General features: G+C 35.3%; 1 protein-coding gene across 4 annotated transcripts in view; it reads right to left on the reverse strand.

The window, feature by feature from the left end:
• The window catches only part of LOC122497695 (small conductance calcium-activated potassium channel protein), a 659102-nt gene that overhangs the window by 214639 nt on the left and 423836 nt on the right, over positions 1-20627 (reverse strand). For all 4 annotated transcript variants that reach the window (XM_043604959.1, XM_043604958.1, XM_043604961.1 and 1 more), the window contains one exon: positions 19757-20146. In XM_043604959.1, coding sequence (XP_043460894.1) covers positions 19757-20146 — 390 coding nt within the window. The remainder of the gene's footprint in view (positions 1-19756; positions 20147-20627) is intronic.

Raw genomic sequence — 20627 nt, forward strand, 5'->3', positions numbered from 1 at the left:
TTGTCCGTTTATGTCCATTATTGGACCATTACCCGTATCCAGGCACATTTCTGTCCTGTGAAGATTTACGGGCCGACCTAATACTGGGCCGTGCCTGGTTAAAAGACCACGACGTGCATCACGAGCACAAAACGGATTGTCTGTATTTAGGCAGCCAAGACCGTCGTCGTGTGTATTTAACTCCGTTACCCGCACCCAACTCTAAACCGGATGAGAAATTGATTTTTGATCTCTCTCCTACTATTCCAGAAGAGTTTCGTGCACGTTTCGATGAAACCCTACAAACGTATGCTACGGTATTTCACACCGGTGGGCCTTTACGTCAAACCACTGCCGTGTCACATGAAATCCGTATAGCTAACCCCCGTCCTTTCCGAGAACCTCCGCGGAGATATTCCGTCGAGAAAAAGAAATTCATCGATTCTCAAAAGCGAGAAATGCTCGCAGACGGAATAATTGAACCTTGTACGGAAGAGTTCAGTTCCACTATCGTCGTTGCGGGCAAACCGGAAAAATATCGGTTATGCCTTGACTACCGCCGTGTGAACGACCAAACGGAAGATGCTCCTCAATGCCTCCCTCGCATTCACGAGGTTATAAAAGCCCTGGGTACTGCCAAAATATTCACTACTTTCGATCTTAAGAGTGGGTATTGGCAAGTCCCCATGTCCCCCGAGTCTAAAAAATACACCGCTTTCTCGACACCAGATGGCGGTCAATACCAATTTCGAGTAATGCCGTTCGGCCTAAAGAATGCTCCAGGAACATTTCAAAATTTAATGCGAACTGTAATCGACTCTTATTGGGGAAAATTCTGCATCGCATACCTGGACGACATAATTATTTACTCAGAAAATTGGGAGGACCACATCCGTCACGTAGGGCTCATAATGGAAAGACTTCTTACATTTGGACTTACGTGTTCTCTCCCAAAGTGTCGTTTTGGTCAAAATAGTTTGCCATACTTGGGCCATGTCGTAACCTCGGATGGAAACCAAGTTCAACCACGACACATCGACTCTGTGCAAAACGCACAACCACCGAAATATCGAAAACAACTCGCCTCTTTCCTTGGAACGTGCAACTGGCTTATGGAATATGTTCCAAATTACGCCGGTCTCACAGCCCCTCTCACGGACCTCATGTCCGTAAAACGCACGTACAAATGGACTTCCGTTCACCAAACTGCGTTTGAAAACGTTAAAGCTGCTTTCCTCAAACCAGAATCTCTAAGCCGACCTGATCCTGCTTTACTTTTAATTTTACAAACAGGAGTCAGTGACGTAGGTATGGGGGCAGCTCTTTTTCAAGAGGATGCAGACGGCAAACGAAAAATAATTTCCTACGCTAGCACTAAATTTTCTGCCACGGAAAAACGGTACCACTCTCTCGAGCAAAAATGTTTATCAGTAATCTGGTCGATTCGAAAATATCTTCCGTACCTTGAAGATCGGCCCTTTATTCTTCGAACGGATGGCAAAGCTCTTCCTTGGTTAGAAAGTGTTAAAACTACCAAACAGAAACTCACGAAATGGCACATTTTTCTAAATGAACTGAGTTTCCAGACCGAACATGTCTCTAATCAGAACAACGCCCTCCCTAACGCTCTCTCGGCAGATCCAAATCCACTAGAGGAATTAATGCCAGAAATTGACCTAGACCGAATTGCTTTCCCTGTAAACACAGCTCCTCCGAACATTAACGCCATCTATGTTCCCTCTCTTCAAGAAGAAATCACGTCCCTTCAACAAGAAGATCCGTTGATTAGCCAACAAATAAAAGAATGGATTGATTTAACTCAAAACGGTCCATCCACTGTGCGAGAGGAAGCTTTCGTCAGAAATAATCGCCTCGACGAAAAGGGTTTCTGGAGGTACTGTGAAACCCATAAAAGTTGGCAACTTCGTGTGCCCACCTCCCTCAAACAACGCGTTATATGGGAATATCACGACGATACTCTTGCCGGTCATCCTGGAGCAGAAGAAACTACCCGTTCAATTCAAACTCATTTCTTCTGGCCAGGTATGGGCCGAGAAATTCGACGGTACGTCGCAAAGTGCCATCTCTGCCTTTGCACCAAGCCCGTGCATCGAAAGCCTAATTCAGGCCAACAACCGAGGACTCCTCGTGTCGCATGGGACACTGTCTCCCTCGATCTCATGGGACCTTACCCTCTCACAAAACGCGGTAATCGGTTCATCCTTGTCGTTACCGACCTATTTACGAGATGGGTAGAAGCCTTTCCCATTCGAAATTCTGACGCGCCTACGATTCTCAAACTCCTTCAAAATGAAGTATTTTCCCGTTACGGTTATCCACGGAAATTACTCAGTGACAACGGTCCACAATTCCGAAGCCGCCTATGGGCCGAAGCTGGAGAACGATGGGATTGCACACTATGGACAACTCCTGAGTACCATCCACAAGCAAACCCCACCGAACGGAGAAATCAGGAGGTTAAAAAGGGCCTCAGATTACGTCTTACGGATGGAAATCAACAGGTTTGGGACGAGCAGCTGCCCGACCTTCTTTTCGGGCTCAGACGTAGGAAAAATGCAGCAACCGGACACACTCCGGGCCAATTACTTTTTGGTCAGGATATTCGTCGCCCTGGAGATTGGCGACTACCTTCACGTCTTGAACTTCCGTTACGAGAACGTGAAGACCTGGCACGTGAACAACAGCGAAAATACCAGGAGAAATACATCCGACCAAATGCCATTTCCAACTATCACGAAGGTGATCTCGTGTATACACGGAATCACAAACTTTCGAACGCCGCAGAACGTTACAATGCGAAACTTGCTCCGGCCCGGACAGGGCCCTATCAAGTTATTCAAGTGGTTTCCCCAGACGTATTTTGGATACAGAAAGAAGATGGGCCACATAAAGTCCATTCTTCTGAGCTGACACCAGCTCCTCGAAGTGATCAGCAAATGAACGCAGTATCAACATCGGCTGAACAAGCCGTGTCTGAACGCTTGCCACCAACTGATCCACCGAACGCAACACCTGTTCCAGAGTTAACTGAGGAAGAGATCTCATCCCTGGAGGGGGATGAAAATCAAGAGGAAATTGAACCAGCAAAAGGTTCAAAGCCGCTCACCATGGAACCGGAGGAAAAATCAGACAGCGTCACTCTACGCTACAAATTACGCCAACGCCGAGTAGTCGACTACAAGGACGCCCGTCCTTACCTACCTCGGCGAAGTAAGATTACTAATTAGAGCCCTCTCTCTAATTAGCACTCAACTAAGTTCCAGAGCATCGCAGTTCTTTTGGAGAAAAGAAGATCATCAAAATTCTTTGGATAAAAGATAACCATCAAAATTCTTTGGATAAAAGATAACCATCGAAATTCTTTGTATAAAAGAAACCTCTGTTAGTCGAAATCGAAATAGTTCCCCAAGGGGGGGGATTGATACCGGTCACATGTATGTGAAAATTCCGCGAAAGAAAAACACCACTGCACAAGTTGAGAACCCTTCTTTTGAAGGTCTCAACTTCGTGAAAATGTGGTATCTTCCCTTGGGTTGACTTTTTCGACATCGACATGTAGAAAAAATTGGTCTAGCTGGGCCTTACTCTTCGATTTCCCTGACCGCGCGCCTTTCTTTGTCTTTCTATCTCTGTCTCTCTCTACTCTACGTTTCCGCTTTTCCTCTTTCGCATTCCTCCCCAGCAAAGATTCAAAGGGCCCAGCAACCACTATATCTATATATATATATATATATATATATACTTCGAGTTAAAATTCGTTTTAACAATTTAGAAATTAACAGCATATATTGTAATAATGATTTGATAATCATTGATACTTATACTTATATTGTTTTACTAAGAATTAGTTTAACAATATCTGACTGATTAAGTATAAATATTATTATTCCAATTATTATAATTATTGTTACATTAGTGTTGTTATTATTAATACTGTTAATATTATCAACACTATTATGTTTTATTGAATTGCTGTTCATTTTTTAACAATTTAATGTTAATTATTTTTCCTTGAAGAAATAATTCTTTTAATGTTTAAAAATAATAATTTTATTATTAATACGTTTATATTGTCTTGAGTATTAATTTTGATTATTGTTTAATTGTTTAATTAATAAATAAATTAGTATTAATTAAATAATCAATAAATCAATAACAAATTAAATAAAGAGATAAATATATTCTTTTATTTATAATATAATTAAACAACGTTATGCAAATTATATGCATTATTATGTCTCAATTAGGGTAAAATGAATGTAAAATTAGATTTTTAAGTTTAATTAAGTTTATTTTATATTTTAATATTAAGTTTTAGTTATTTGTAAGCTGACTAGCAAGTTTGTCTCTTGTTATCCCTCTTACATGTATAAAAAATCTTCCCCTTCCGAGAGGCAGATTTTTTATGCATAGAGTTATTGGGTATAAAAGGCGACGAAAATGCCCAGTCAGAGAGTCACTTCGCCGCCAACCCTTGTAACGGAACTACTTCCGTAGTCTCCTCCTAAATAAAACTTTAAATAAAATTTTAAAGACCAACTTAAACTGTTGTCCCTTTTTCTTTTACCTACACTACTACACCAGCTCTTGCACTATTACCGTACACACTGGCAATACGGGATTTATTTCCTGATTTTGCGCGTGAGTCGGTACTATAGTACTCATTTCACCCCGTACGAGAGTTACGCACAATCATACGTCACTGAGAGTTGCCACTTTTGACAGTGCTTTGCGGGAATTTTTTTCCTGTTCTGAGCTCTGTGCAGGAGGCAAACTTTCGACGAAACCCTTACACCCACAAGCTATTTAACCCCAATTTACTACCACACTGATTATAGCACTACGGGAAGAAATTCCTTGCTCTGCTTAATGCGTGAGGTGGTCGAACGGGACGATGGCTTTTGGGGTTAATGGGTCTGACGTCACTGAGAAAAACTACCACCTTTGACAGAACTTTGCGGGAATTTTTCCTGTTCTGAGTTCTGTGCAGGAGGCAATTTCTCAAGACGACAGCAGTATGACTATTGTGTAACTCTCTTCCTTCCCACTACAGTACACAACTTTATTTGTAAACTTTTCCTGAATTTTATGATTAATAACAATTAATTATTAACTTTCAGACTTTACTTAATTTTGAACTTCTCTCATAAGTGAACCATTAACCAACATCCATTTACAGATTTATTAATTAATTCTGTGTAAATGCACATTTCCAACCCCAGAAATGTGAACAAACCATTCTAACCTTCAAGTTTGTTTACGTTTGTGTGTCTAAATTCCACATCGACTTGACGCATTTGTTTTGACAGAAAAGCTAACCTCTAAATTCGGCCTCCTTCTGAGTCTTTAAATCTCGAAGTGCCCAGTCGATTATCGATTATCGAACTTCGAGAGATCGATTCTCGATTATCGAACATCGAGAGATCGATATATCGCTGACGTCACTGTTTAACGCCGGCTACGGAGAAGCTGCCTTCCCCTAAGGCCCAGCTACTCTGACGTCACTGCCAAGGTGCTACGAAAATAGCAATCCGCTCTTTGCCCGGTCCCTTCCCTTCACACGGTGACCGGTAACATGTGTAATCAGGAAAATATGAATAATAGTAAGTTGCAAAATTGTTTCAGAATATTTGTAACGTTTTTCATATAATTTTTGTTATTAAGGGGGACTGTATTAAGGGGAAGTGACACCTTTGACCAGAAAAAAAATCAAATTTTTTTTCTTGCTTAAACGATACTTTATAATGTGTAGAATAGAAATTATATCATTAGAGATGATTTCGAAGTTATTTTATGTAAAAAAATCAAAATCTGCAAAAGGTTTCCAAGAGCGCTTCAAGTGCTTTCAAAACTTTAAACGCGTTTTTCTCGAAATGACGTTTTTCAAAACGGTGGGCAGTCTAGCTAGAACAGTTTCGATCGGATTCACTTCGGATAAAGTTTTTTTTGATCGTCATTTACTAATGCTTTCGAGTACGTAGCGGATTTTTTTTGCTTTCTTTGTTTTTTTTGGCAACAGATTTTTTGACAAATTTTCGCACTAAAAATCGACTTTTTACTTCAACCAACTGCCAAATACACCAAAATTAATATTTTAAAAATATCCTACGTACTCGAAAGCTAAATCTATCTTAGATTCAGAAAAAATTTGAATTTTTTATTTAGATTGAACGGTCTAACCGGAATATTGCCCACCGATTTGCTCTGCAGAGAAAGGAGACCAACTTCGGCGCCCTCTATAGGCAACAAATTTAAACTTTTTTTACGTATAAATATATTTTTGTGAACTTAAAAAGTTAACAAATAAATCCTTCAAAACCAAATTTTGTTTACTTTATTTCTGTGTCTTAAAAAAATTCATGAAAACAGATTCAAAGAGGCCTCAAAGGTGTCACTCCCCCTTAAGGGACCGTCCATAAATTACGTAACACGTTTTTAGTGAAATTTTGAACGCCCCCTCCCCCTATGTAACAAGTTGTAACAAAATCGTTTTACACCCCCCCTCCTTATCAATGTTACGTAATTTTTAAAAATATTTTTTACTAACGTTTTTCGAAACAAATTTGTTTATTACTGTTATTTTTAGTATTTATATCATACAATAGCAATACAAAATTAAGTTAAATATAAAAAACATTTAGAGGAATAATTTTATTAATCATACTGAACAACCAAAAATATAACATTGATTTTTTAACAATAAAAATTGTATATTATTCCCAAGAATCGGTTCGCGAAATGATTCGATTTTTACTTATATTGAAGTGGCGGCAAGGGACAGCTTTTCAAAAATTTATCCATTATAAAGAGATTAAGTTCCTTATAAATATTACGTAACAATGATGATTGATCCCCCCTCCCATGTAACATATGATAACATTTTCTCGAACCCCCCCTCCCCCCTAAACGTGTTACGTAATTTATGGACAGCCCCTAATATAAATTTGATATGTTCTTTCACTGGAAAATACAACTGTTCTTTTACTGGTCAACATTCTTTTACTGGTAAAATGGCCAATTTTCAATATTTGATTAAAATTTTATACATTATAATACATTTATAAAATTTGTATCATACGCTTCAAATTCTTTAGGAATTTTGCTATTCATTGCATATGTTTAAAACCTAGGGGTTGATAATCGATAAATTAACAGAAGTTAATTTTGCAATTATTCGCGAAACTAGTTCGTATTTTTCTGTCACCGAGTATAAGCGAAGGTTCCAAATTGCAGGAATGCGGCAACCATAGAGTTATTAGAATAGAGTGCGCGAGTTATACCTTTTACCGTGAGAGGCATTCTTAGGCGCATAGAAAGAGACAAAAGCATGAAAGTAGACCCCTTTTCTTACCTTGTTTATTGGCGCATGTGCAAGAATGAAAGTTTTTGGTTAGGTTTTTGTCTAAAAGATCGCATGAAAAATTGTTTTAAATATTATAAATGTTTTATTTTAATTTTAAATTTATTTTAAATTATTTATTTGTCATGTAAATAAAAGAAAAATATAATTGCAAGCAAGCAACAGTTGTTTCGGTGCATCAGCTGTTTCACTATCGCGCATGCGTTATTAGAGAAAGAAAGGAAAGGGGTCTTCTTTTCGTATAGCTGTCTCCGTCTATGCGCCTAAGAAACATTTTGGTCGCTTGCGCACTCTATTCTAATAACTCTATGGCGGCAACAGCCGGTCGCACTAGGCCGCGTCAGCCAATCAGAGCGTCGCTCGCTCCCACCGTGCGCGCTTCCCCACTCAACGGCGCTACAGAGCTCGGAGACAGAGCTCTCATCGTCACTTAAGGCCTTTCTCCAATAGGATCCAAAAACTCTGCGTTTGTCTGCGAATAACTGCGTTGCGTTGATTTTAGCATGTGTTGCTATAACAACCGACGCAGACGCAGAGTTTTGGGAACCTAAAGGCCTTTCTCCAATAGGTTTTAAAAAGTGTGCGAATGACTGCGTTGCGTTGATTTTAGCATGTGTTGCTATAGCAACCGACGCAGACGCAGTCATTCGCACACTTTTTAAAACCTATTGGAGAAAGGCCTTTACGTTCGAGCAGCTGACCTGCCTGGTCGCATAACTTTCGATCACCGCGAACAGCATTACCACCAGGAAGGAAGAGTAAGGAGACCGAACTCTGTGCAGATAGCGCTTTGAAAATGTCTGAGAAATATGCACGAAAAGTGCCAGGTTCGATGCGTTCTAGTCGACCACCAAATAAGTTGATCATGCGCATAAGCTGTGTTGCGTCTCTGTTTCTCGTAAAAATTGTGCGAGTGAGATGTAATATCTAATGTTTACATTTAGCCGGTCTTAGTGAGATACATATATAATACATTTCGTTTTAAAAATTATTTATTTATTTTATTTAAAAAAATGTCGTGTTGTATGCTAGGATGTAAAGAAAGAAAAAGGGTCTAAAAACATTAGTCTCTTCTATCCTTCTACGGTATGTAAATATACTCTAGTTATAAACACAATTCTTCTTAACCATTTTCGCAAAATTTTTCCCTTTTCATAAATATATTATTAAATTATTTCGGAAATCTAAATAATATCACAATTACAAATAAATAAATTTGCTTTTAAAATTAACACTGTTTAAACTATGTAATATTTACCTTGACATAACCACACTTTTTATCTATGTCAACACTGAACTTTAGTTCAATGCGCATGATCGACTTATTTGGTGATCAACTAGAACACAGTGAGTCTGGCACTTTTCGTGCATATTTTTCAGACATTTGTAGAAGCAGAGTTCGGTCTTCCTTCCTGATTACCACAAATTCACATTGTAACTTCTTCCCGAGCTGCCTGCCTGCATGGTCGCACCGCTCCCAACCAACGCAAAAAGTGTTTCCCATTAAAAATAAAAACGACATTCTTATTCGATTCACTTAACTTTTTTTGTTCTTATTAAATTCGTTTTTTCCCTTAGTGTTTTTTCCCATTCAAAATTTTTTTCTGATTTTTATTCAACGCGCTTTTTGATTTATTAGTTTTTTCCATTCACCCCACATTTTTGGAAACTCTTGCGAGGGTCCAAAATTTCCTTTCTTTTTCTCCTTTCCTTGAAGAATTTTTAGAAACTTTCGGAGGGTCTAAAATTCTTAAACTTCTTTTTTTCCAAGTAACACAAACTTCGGAAACTCACAGAGGATCCGAGGTTGTGTTTTTCCTTTATTCCTTTTAAAATTTCTTTAATATAGAGAAATTCTGGTTTCGTGGAAACTCACGGAGGGTTCTAAAACTGGTATTTCTTTTTTCCCATTTCGACTGTTTTTTTTCCTTCAAGCGATTTTTGGAAACTTTCTGAGGGTCCATAATCGTTTCCCCCCTTTTTTTCTTATTCACTTTTCTTATTGTTTTAATTTTGTTTGCGCGTAAATTATTTCTCTTTAAATTCGCCGTTTTCACGAGTTTTCGAAAAATTGTTTTCGCAAGGGTCCAAAACTCGCAGATATTGTTAAAGTCCAAAATTGACGGTATCAGGGTTTCAAGACCTTGTCGTTGGTGGGAGGTTGCTTGAGGGGCTCTTTCCCGGCGGGAAACTACTTCTCGAGACCTTTCGTGGAGACAGAGGGGGCGAACCCTTCAAAATGGGAGAAACCGAATCTACTATGTTTCGCTGGGCAGTGTCCCAGGGCATGGTGATTTAAAGGGGTCATCGAGAGAGACGGGATGGACAGAGGCTTAACAGCGGGTCCATTCCGAAGATTTCCTGCTGGCGGAGTCTGACTAAGAAGAAACCCTTCCATGGTTTCGTCGGCTGAGCCATGGCCACACACGGGAGTGTCGAAGAGCTCTCTTTGGGGATCACGATGCTGGCGATCAAGAATGCTTTGTTCAAGAACCTTGGGTTTACAAAGCTAAGATTAGAGGTCTAAATGGCTGTGGGGAGCTAGTTAGTTCACCACAAGAACCAGTTCCAACGGCTTGCCTGATCTATAAAGGTCTAGACGCTTTCCGACTGTTGGAATTAATTACTAGGGACTTAACTGTTGTTAATGTTAAGTACTTGGAAAACTCCCTTTGATAATAGGTTGTGATGCCAATGCGCACCATGTCGTATGGGGCAGCACTGACATTAACGACAGAGGCAGAAGACTTTTAGATTTTCTGATAGATACGGATTTTGAAATTTTAAATCAGGGTAATGAGCCAACTTTCGTTACTGTTAGGGGCTGTCCATAAATTACGTAACACGTTTAGGGGGGAGGGGGGGTTCGAGAAAATGTTATCATATGTTACATGGGAGGGGGGATCAATCATCATTGTTACGTAATATTTATAAGGAACTTAATCTCTTTATAATGGATAAATTTTTGAAAAGCTGTCCCTTGCCGCCACTTCAATATAAGTAAAAATCGAATCATTTCGCGAACCGATTCTTGGGAATAATATACAATTTTTATTGTTAAAAAATCAATGTTATATTTTTGGTTGTTCAGTATGATTAATAAAATTATTCCTCTAAATGTTTTTTATATTTAACTTAATTTTGTATTGCTATTGTATGATATAAATACTAAAAATAACAGTAATAAACAAATTTGTTTCGAAAAACGTTAGTAAAAAATATTTTTAAAAATTACGTAACATTGATAAGGAGGGGGGGTGTAAAACGATTTTGTTACAACTTGTTACATAGGGGGAGGGGGCGTTCAAAATTTCACTAAAAACGTGTTACGTAATTTATGGACGGTCCCTTAACAGAAAAGAAGTGTTGGATATTACGATCTGTTCCAAGTCTGTGTGAAGTGGTGTGAGAAACTGGAGGGTGTCTGATGAAGATTCCCTCTCGGACCACAGACTTATTATATTCAGAATGGAATCGAAAGATCGGAAGCATAAATCGGGACGTAATCCTAGGAGTACTTATTGGGCTTCATATATTGAGGACCTCAAGGCCTCCATGGAGTGCTTTCCCACCTCTTATGGAACAAATGAAGAGTTGGAACTCGCAGCGGAATATCTGCGAGATTCGATAATCTGCTCTTTTGAAAGAAGCAGTGTAGCCAAAAAAGTGGACTCCAACAGGGGTAGTAAATGGTGGAACTCCTGTTTGGAGGGACATAGGCAAACTGTTAGAAAGCTTTTCAATAAAGCCAAGAAACGTAAGAATCAGCAAGCATGGGATGAATATCATGCCGCTCGTAATTCTTACAAGAAAGAGGTAGAGAAAGCACGGGGTATCAGCTGAAGGAGCTTTTGCGAGGGAATCGAAGGCCCTGGGGCGTAATGGCTAGTTTTTCCCGGGGCGTGTTGGCTAATGCAATACGCTATGATAAAGAGCAACCTACCATATCGGCGAAGTGTAGGTTCGTTCTCGCGGTTACTTGTCACTTAGTTTAAGTCTTATGTTTTGGTGTTCTTGTTAAAAATTTTAAGTTTTGGTCTAAAATTTACAAATAGTAGATTTCAAGCTACGATTGTAATGAGAAATTACAAAAAAATTGAGAGAATGACAAAATCACAGGATATTTTTGAAAAAGCGATAGGAGAAGTATTGCTGAGTAAAAATAGCATTCACGGAGTAACCAGGAACCTTAATTTACAATATACAATAAGATTGGAAACTGTAGATAATAATTAACAGTCATTATTCATTACGCCCCGGGAGTTATCCAATACGTCCCGGTTCGGGACGTATTTTGGAGCTCTGCATTGTTCCAGAAAAACCATTGCAGCAAGAAAAGTAAGAGTCATATCGGGACGTTTGTCGTTTTAAAAAAAAGCTGAGATACCAGAGTAACTTTTCTGGGAGATAAACATTTAATTAGAACAAAAATGTCCGAGTAAAACAACAAAGAGTGAAAAGTTATCCATTACGCTCCGGTCTCCCCTACAATCTCCTCAACATCATCATAAAACTTTTCTAACTCACAAACTCTTTGGGGTCCCTACTTTTGCGGCTGCAGCCGACTTAGGTTAGGAGTACTCGCATTTGCCTGGACATTCGGCCAGGGGAGAAGAAAACTGCAGAAAACCTACATCCGAGTACAACCGGTTTATTGACGTCGAGTCATGAACGTACATTTGGATAGCCATCACAAATGCACAAACATAATCTCAGCGTCAAACCTCCCGTTTGATATATCTCAATCAGCGAAAAACACCGAGACTGTAGCGATTCACAGAGGGTCACCCATCCAAGTACTAACCGCACTCAAAGTGGCTCAACCTCCGTGATCGCAAGCAACGGGATTCCACCCACCGAGCTTTACTTTTTTTTTTTTTTTTTTAATTGTTCTTTTTATTAACATAATATATAGTACATATAACAACGAAAAGAAAACATAACAAATAAATTGTATAAACGTTGTACCTCTAACAATGATAATTACATTTTCTGACGATAGACTATTGTCTATGCTCGCAGATAAGAACTTTTTCCTCTGTTACATTTTATTATAATTTTTTTTTATGTTTATCGTTTTACAATATATAAAAAACCATGTTCATAGCAGATAACACCTAATTTAAAAAAACACCAAAACATTTTCGAAGTTAACAAAAAGCAAACCACACAGACACACATACAATATACACACTTGAGGGCCTATTTGTTATTTATTATTAAATTTTAATTTATTGTATATTTAGCCAAGGGTATTTATTTACATTTTTTGTGGTTTTGTCGTTTATGTCTCTGCTTGGCAATGCCTGAGACAGGACCAATTTAATGTCAGGGTTATTTATAATGTCGTTTTTATTATACATAATTTTTTTCGACCAGGCATGTCTGGCGATATGATATATTATTGGTACGTTATTATTGTCTTGTATGTAACCCTCTCTATCTAGCCAGGTAAATACCTCGACAGGCAAGTAACCCAGCGAGCAACTTTTCCTTAATTCTTCTATTTCTGTTCTAAAAGGTTCTTTGTTAAATTCATTTTTTTGTTTTATGGTAGTTTCTCTAATATGGTTTCTAGTTAATTTAATTATAAAATTGTCAATTCTTGAAATATTAGCTTTATCATAGATTTTTTGATTTGATATCATTTTTTTAAAGTTGCTCTCTGGGTCACGATGCATGCCAAGGCAGGCCCTCAAACACACCCTTTCGAATACACGTATCTCCTCCATTACATGTGGAGCAATCCCGTACCAAATCGTACACGCGTATGTGACAATTGGCCGGATTAGCAAAATATAACAAAGTATCTTCACACGATAGTCCAGCAATCTTGAATAAAACAAACTTTTCAAGCTATAAAACGCTTTCTTTGCTTTTGCAATTTGTATTTTAACATGCTTACAATAATTAAGTTTGTCGTCCAACCATACTCCCAAATATTTAACAATAAACTTATGATTTAGAGAGGTTGGATTTACCGCTTCATCATTAATTGAAAATGTTCTCCATACGGCTACATTTTTACCTTTTTTTTTAGCGTTACCTAGTGGGCGAAATACAATTGTTTCACATTTTAAATGCGAAACAGCCGTTCAACTTGAGGTTAAGCACGCTGCTTACTCTCGAGGGGAGAACGGTTCTCCTTTTTGGGAAAAGCGGGTACACTTTTTGGAAAGTAACCGGCTCTATTTGTGTGGAGAAGAGAACCGATACTCCTCAAAAAGTATAACCGTTCGACGTTTGCGGCGCTACTGCTGTGCTTTATAAAGGGAAAACAGCGCTCTCTTGCCAAATCAAACGGCTCTCTTTTTTTTTCTCGCCGTGTATTAAACTTGAAAAGATTTGAATTTGAAATTCTTTATTCCTATAGAAAAATAATATGGATTAAATATTTATTTGAAAAAAGTTATTGATGTTTTCGAATAATTTTAGAATTAAAGAAATTCGTAAATAAATGTAACAGAACATTTTTTTGAGTAAATTTTTTTCCTTTATTTTCTAAATATTTAAAAAGTTTTAATTTAATTTTCAATTAAAATTTGTAATTGACAAATAGAATAGAATATGTAATGTTTCTTTTCCAAAAGAAAAGAATGAGTTTCTGAACAATATTGTTATATTGAGAAATATGTATAAATTATGCATAAAATGGGTATATTTCCTATATCTTAATTATAATTTTTAACAATTAACAATTTAATAATATTTTTTATAAATAAAAAGGAGAAAAATTTGCATAATTTAGATCAGTCAAACGAAATTTGTTATAGAAAAAAGCATTTAATAAACAAAATTTATTTGTTACTCATAATTTTTTTATATTTTCTAATTTCAAATATTGTTTTATTATAAATCATGAAAAAATACCTGCATTTTTTCGATCAAAGTGTATGGACAATCAGAATGAAAAAATGAAATACGAAGATTATTATTTAATAATTGAGGGTTCACGTGCAATAAGGGGATACGCATGGAAGTGAAAGTCTCCGCGTATAGCGATTCTGCGGCTGCGCGAGAGGACAACGAATAGCCTGCGCGTCCCCTTATTGCACGTGAACCCTCAATTATTAAATAATAATGTTAAAAAATTTTTATCCTTAACATTCATTGGAACTATAAAAATAAGAGCGATATGTAAACAAACAAATTTTTTCAGTATTTGTGACTTTCAAAAAAACAATTTGTTTATAAAAATTGTATAAAATATTGTTAAATTAGTCATAGTGATAAAATTTTAAGATGTTAGTTTTATTCTAATTTTAGTCATTTGTGATAAGAAAATGTGTTGTTTTTCTGGCTATTCAAAATTTCAGATAGTTAGGCCGCCATTTTCAAGCCGCCATTTTGAATTTCAAAAAAATAAAAATTTCTCATAATGTCTAAATGAAAGGTCATACATACATTTTGGACGCGATATTTTGTCATCCACAAATTTTTGCTGAAGCGATTTCCAATCAAAAATGTAGTTTCAATGAAACAAAAACCAAAAAACTTTGTGTTTTTTTTTGTTTAAACAATTATAACGTCAGAAGTTAGTTTCCATATTCTGAAAGAGGATGAAAAAATACATAAGAAATACTATTTGTAAATTTTTAATAACCCACCATCTTTGAAAATGGTAAGTACAAATGTGAAGGCACAAAAACGGACTTTCGGTACGAAATGGGTTTGACGAAAAACACGAAAGTGTCCGAGTACCGGTACCGTCCGATTATACATGCATTTTCCCTATTCTTTGTTAGAAAAACGGAAAAACTATTAAAATTACAATTTTCTTCAAAATTGTTATTTCAATTTTATTAGTAGAATATTGAGATTGAAAAATTCAATAAAAGAAAGGAATATTTGTTTTCTTTAAAAAAGCAACGAAAAGAACCATTAAAAATAATTGTTTCTAAAAATTTACAACTAAAAAAAAAATATTTTTGTTGCAAAAAAGAACAATTGAAAGTTATATTCTTCCCCTTAATTGAAAATAATTTTTTAAAACTTTTAATTTCATTTGACTTATTGTAACTACGTACCCAAAATTGTCATTTAAATTTTTCGCTCTTTCCAATTTCCTTGTAAATTAAACATATAAAATGAGGAGAGAGAGAGAGATGCTCGAGATAAATTATACACTGAATTAACAAAGGAATTGTGCACGTGGAACGATATGAAGTTACGGATCTCGATTATCAAGCGTGTGTATAACGATGCTATATCATCTGAAAGATAATAAGTAGTCTCGTAGCAGCCAGGGTGGCGCCAAACTTGAGTCGGCAAATGACAGAGCAGTGGTTGGGGGTGCCAGCATAAACATATAATACTCTACTATAGAGAGTGAGGATAGAGCTTTCGAAAATTTCTGCCACCAGCAGATATTCTACTTGTGGGAATATTGTAGTATCTTCTCACAACGCAACCAAATAAAATGAATAGTATCACGTTGCTCGTTGCTAACAAAAAGCAAAGCAGCTTCACTATGCTCATCGAAAATTTTGGCATCGAAATTCGGAACACGGCCAAAGAAATGTGCATGGCATTATAATCCCAACGAGCACAAAAAAAGGGTCACTGATAAAATGCAAATCCACCTTACAATATAATAATGTTTAAGATTGAAAAGTAATTACTATTGTTTTTTAATTATCACTTTAAAGATTCCCGTGTGAAAATAGAAAATAGGATGCGGAAAAATAGAGTTACTGCCTGAATAGAAAGGCAGAATGTGGGGATTTAACTATAGAGAGCCCTTTTAGTACCTAATTATTTTATAAAATAAAACAGTTTCAGAATTGTCTTTCGAAAATGTTTCTATTGTTTGTTTTACTAATTAAAATAAGTAAATTCATTTTATAAAGATCATAACTTCTAACTACAGTTAAAAATTATAGTTTCTTTGAATAAATTAATAAAACAAACAAAAAAGCATCTTCACACTTTTAAAACTTTAATTGCAAAATAAATGATCTTTTCCTCTGCGCAAAATCAATAAAATATTTAGAAATTGGTATTTATTAACGGCCATTAAAATTTTTTATTTTATTGTATTTTATTTTAGTACCAAAATTGGTACCAAATAAGTACCTTTCTTTAACTTACTTTTTTAACAGTAAGATTTAGAGAACATTTAAAAATAAATATTAGAAATAGTAATAGTATAATAATATAGTTAATATTTACCTACATTTGGAATTAAAGTAATATTATTACTAATGTTAGTGTTATTAAAAAAATTAAAATACTAATTATTATTCTGAAAAATAAAAATATTTAACAATTAGACAGTCTTTTTTTTAATGATAATAATACTTGTACAATTTAAAGAATTTTAATTTTCCCTTTGATATATTTCACAGAAAAAAATATGTGTTAAATTTGTTGCGTGTACTTTTCAGATGGTGTTGTTTTAACACAATTTTTGGGTTATTTTAACCCCATTAAAAATGTATATTAATTTAACACCCTCGAGTGTTAATTTAACACACTCTAATGTTATTTTAACACCAATGAAGTGTTAAATTCACACAGTGTCGGTTAAAAATGTTGCGTGTTGTTTTAACACTACTTTTAGTGTTAAAATAACACTTCTTGTTTCCTGTGTTGATACTGGAGGAAAATAAAAATAAGCAGTGAAACTGTCAACTGTTAAATCTTAAATATCTTTATTACTGACTTCCAAGATATTTCTAGAAGTCATATGTGTATACCTCCATTTTTTTATAGACAAACCGAAGAGAAAATTTCCCAACGGAATAAATTGAATTTCGAGTTGTCATTAAATTTCTCTTTTGAACATCACATTTATTTTGAAATATACTTAACGTGCTTTACAAAGTTGATGAGAATTCATTATACAACTAACTTGTACAAACATAAAAAAACAATTATTATTATCATTCATTAAAAAATTTTTAATTTAAATAAATTATTCACTGTAGAAAAAAATTAAACAATTATTGCTTAGATGAAAGTATTAATATTTTAAATTTTTATTATTTTTAATTATATAATCCATGTAAATGAAACAAAATAAAAATAAAATATTCATTAATAAGAAATGAAAAGAACTATATGTAGATTCCTGTGAATAATATCACTAAATTTCCTGTCAAAATTAATCACTGTCATCAAAATTAGAATTTGATTAAGGTAACAAAAGATTGGGATCTTGAAAAAAGCCATCATAAGCGATCAGTTTCTGCACTAATGGAAGTTGTCGATCTGGTCTTTGTTACGTTTTTTGAATATATAATTTTCATTCGTTGTGTGAATAACGGAAAATACAGAAATTATAGATACAAAATTCTCAGAGTTGTATTCAGATGAATTTATATTCATATTGAATTTTGAAAATGCGCCAAGGGTTTCAAATTCTGTATCATTTCGGTGATTTATTTCATAAATCATTTCGTTCAGACAATATAAAAAGTAGAAAGTAAAAAAGTTCCAATAGAAAAATTAATCTTCGTTCAAACGAATATTGGACACTAAAAGAAAAACATGGCAGGTACTGGTGCTGTACTGACTTCTACTGGCGCCAGATATGGAGTAACTTTGGGATGATATAACATTTTGACAGTACTGATTAATAAATATTAATATTGTTTTAGTGGCCCCCCAAGTCAAAATTTTTACTTTCTTTTAGTTCTCCAAAATCCTCTTTTTATCATTTTTTAAGTCTCTATGCATAACAATTATAAATCCTGAAACACTGGAGAAATGTATTTTTCGACAATATTAGAGGTTCAAAAAAGGTTGAAAAGAGAAATAAAGAGGCTTAAAAGAGGTTCGAAAAGAGTTTTATTTTAATTTTTCGTAAACTAAAATTGAAACTTTTTTCACATATTTTTATTTCAATTTGTTCTATAGAAGCTGCAAATATTAGTTCTTGAATGATTTCAATAAACCTATTAGGATAGATAATAAAGAAAAACTTTTTTTTCATGATAGGCATCTTCATTTACTCCATTACCTCCTCATTTTCTATAATCTTATTTTCTATATTTTCAAACACCAAAAAATTAATCATCATCAGTCTTGGTAAGTAGGAACTCCGGAGTAATGATTTTAAAGTGAATCAGATAAATTTGTATCTTTGACGTCCGCTATTTAAAATTTTAAAAAACTAACATCTGATTCGTAATCAACGACCCTAAAAACCCCCGAGTAACGAATTTCAAGTAAATCTGATGAATTTTAACTTTGACGTCCGCCATATTGGATCCGACATTTTGAATTTTAAAAAACTAACATCCGATTCGTAATCAGCGACCCCAAAAACCCCTGAGTAACGAATTTCAAGTAAATCTGATGAATTTTTAACTTTGACGTCCGCCATATTGGATCCGCCATTATGAATTTTGAAAATCTGACTTCATATTCGTAATCAGTGACCCCAAAAAACCCCGAGTAACGAATTTCAAGTAAATCAGATGAATTTTAACTTTGACTTCCGCCATATTGGATCCGACATTTTGAATTTTAAAAAACTAACATTTGATTCGTAATCAGCGACCCCAAAAACTCCCAAGTAACGAATTTCAAGTAAATCTGATGAATTTTAACTTTGACGTACGCCATATTGGATCCGACATTTTGAATTTTAAAAAACTAACATTTGATTCGTAATCAGCGACCCCAAAAACCCCTGAGTAACGAATTTCATCAAAATCCATTAAAGTTATTGTCTTTTTTTACAGTTTGTTATAGCAGTCAATATTTGTTAACTTAATTTGTTTATAATTATAAAAATTTTACCTGTTTAATTTTTTTTTATTCAAGGAGTACACTAACATTAATTTTGACTAATTTTGAATAATAAATATTTGATTGCATAAATGGGAGAACAAATTATTTGAAAAATTCTTCCTTTTGGTTAACTTTGCAATAAACAAATTAATATAAACAAATAGAAATTTAAAAATCAGGCTCGACAAAGCTCTTTGCAATTTTGTAAGCTGTCATTTAAAAAAAAATTAATAAAATCGGTTTAAAAATAAGGCCTGTAGACCTTTTTAAAACTCAATTTGCAGGTTTGCACCACTGTGCGCTCGCTGGGAAAGACATACTTTTCTCCCCCTTCACAGGTAAGAAATCGTGTACTTTCGGGGTGTGTGTTAGAAAACAATTTTTCTTGACAATTTCACCTTGATTGCCGCATACTATCTAAATCTGAATTTGCGAAATTTCACTATTTTCCCAGCGATAAGTATACCACTGATTCCAATTATCGTATATATACGCTCATTGGAATCAGTGGTATACTTATCGCTATTTTAGATTTAGAGAGTATAGGTATTAATTAAGTATTGATAAATTTAATTTTGTTTGCTAAAATAAGTAACAACTGAATAATCTGATTAAGTTCTTCTTTTAAATTTGTTTGTTATAGATTTTTTGACTCACCTTTGTGTACAACCCCGCACTTGAGAGTTCGTTTTCGATGACCATGACGACAATTCCGAACATTCCCATGACGAGGGCATAATCACTAATGCGCTTCCGCTTCTCGAAGAGTGCCTTCCGACGGCCGAGCCGATAGCCGACGTTTGGTTTGTGCTTCGAGGCAGTACCAATGCTTCCGTGGCCCTTAATCGAACCACCGCCAAGGCCTCGATCCTCCATATAACGCGGGTATTCCGAATGGACGCCGACGAGAGCGATCGCGGCCTCTTCACCTCCGGCGCCACCGATTCCGCCGCTACCCCCACTCCCGGTACCCCCGGGCCCTGCGGCCATTCCGCCACAGTTCTTCATCGCCCCGGGAATCGAGAGAGTGGACACTGGCTTCCGCAGCTGTAACATGCATTTCGAAATTCTTACTTTCTTCTGTCATCCCCTATGTTTACATAATTCTTCATTAAAAGCTAATTCAAAAAATACTACAGGTTTCATAAAAGGCAACAGGCAATTGGCTATTTACTTTCATTTCTACCGCAAGACTGTTTCTTCTCGGCGAAGAGAAAATTCTTTTAAATTCTATTCAATAATTTATGGGGAAATGTTTCAACGAAATTCACTGCAATTTTTGTGCAACAATACAATCACAAAAATGACGAATATTTACATTTTTTTGTTATTGTACGAATGTAACATTCAGGACAAGATTGACAATTTTAACACTGAAAAAATTTGACCATTTATTACATTTTCATTTTTTAGTTTTTCTGATCCTGTTGATGGAAATTTATAATTCCTTATTTTGAAATAAATTTTCTAAATTTTTTCTTTCTGTTCTAAATTTTTTAGGAGTTAGTTTTACTCCATCGGGAGTTCT

This window comes from Leptopilina heterotoma, unplaced genomic scaffold, assembly GCF_015476425.1.
Source record: "Leptopilina heterotoma isolate Lh14 unplaced genomic scaffold, ASM1547642v1 Lhet_135, whole genome shotgun sequence".
Lineage (NCBI taxonomy): Eukaryota > Metazoa > Arthropoda > Insecta > Hymenoptera > Figitidae > Leptopilina > Leptopilina heterotoma.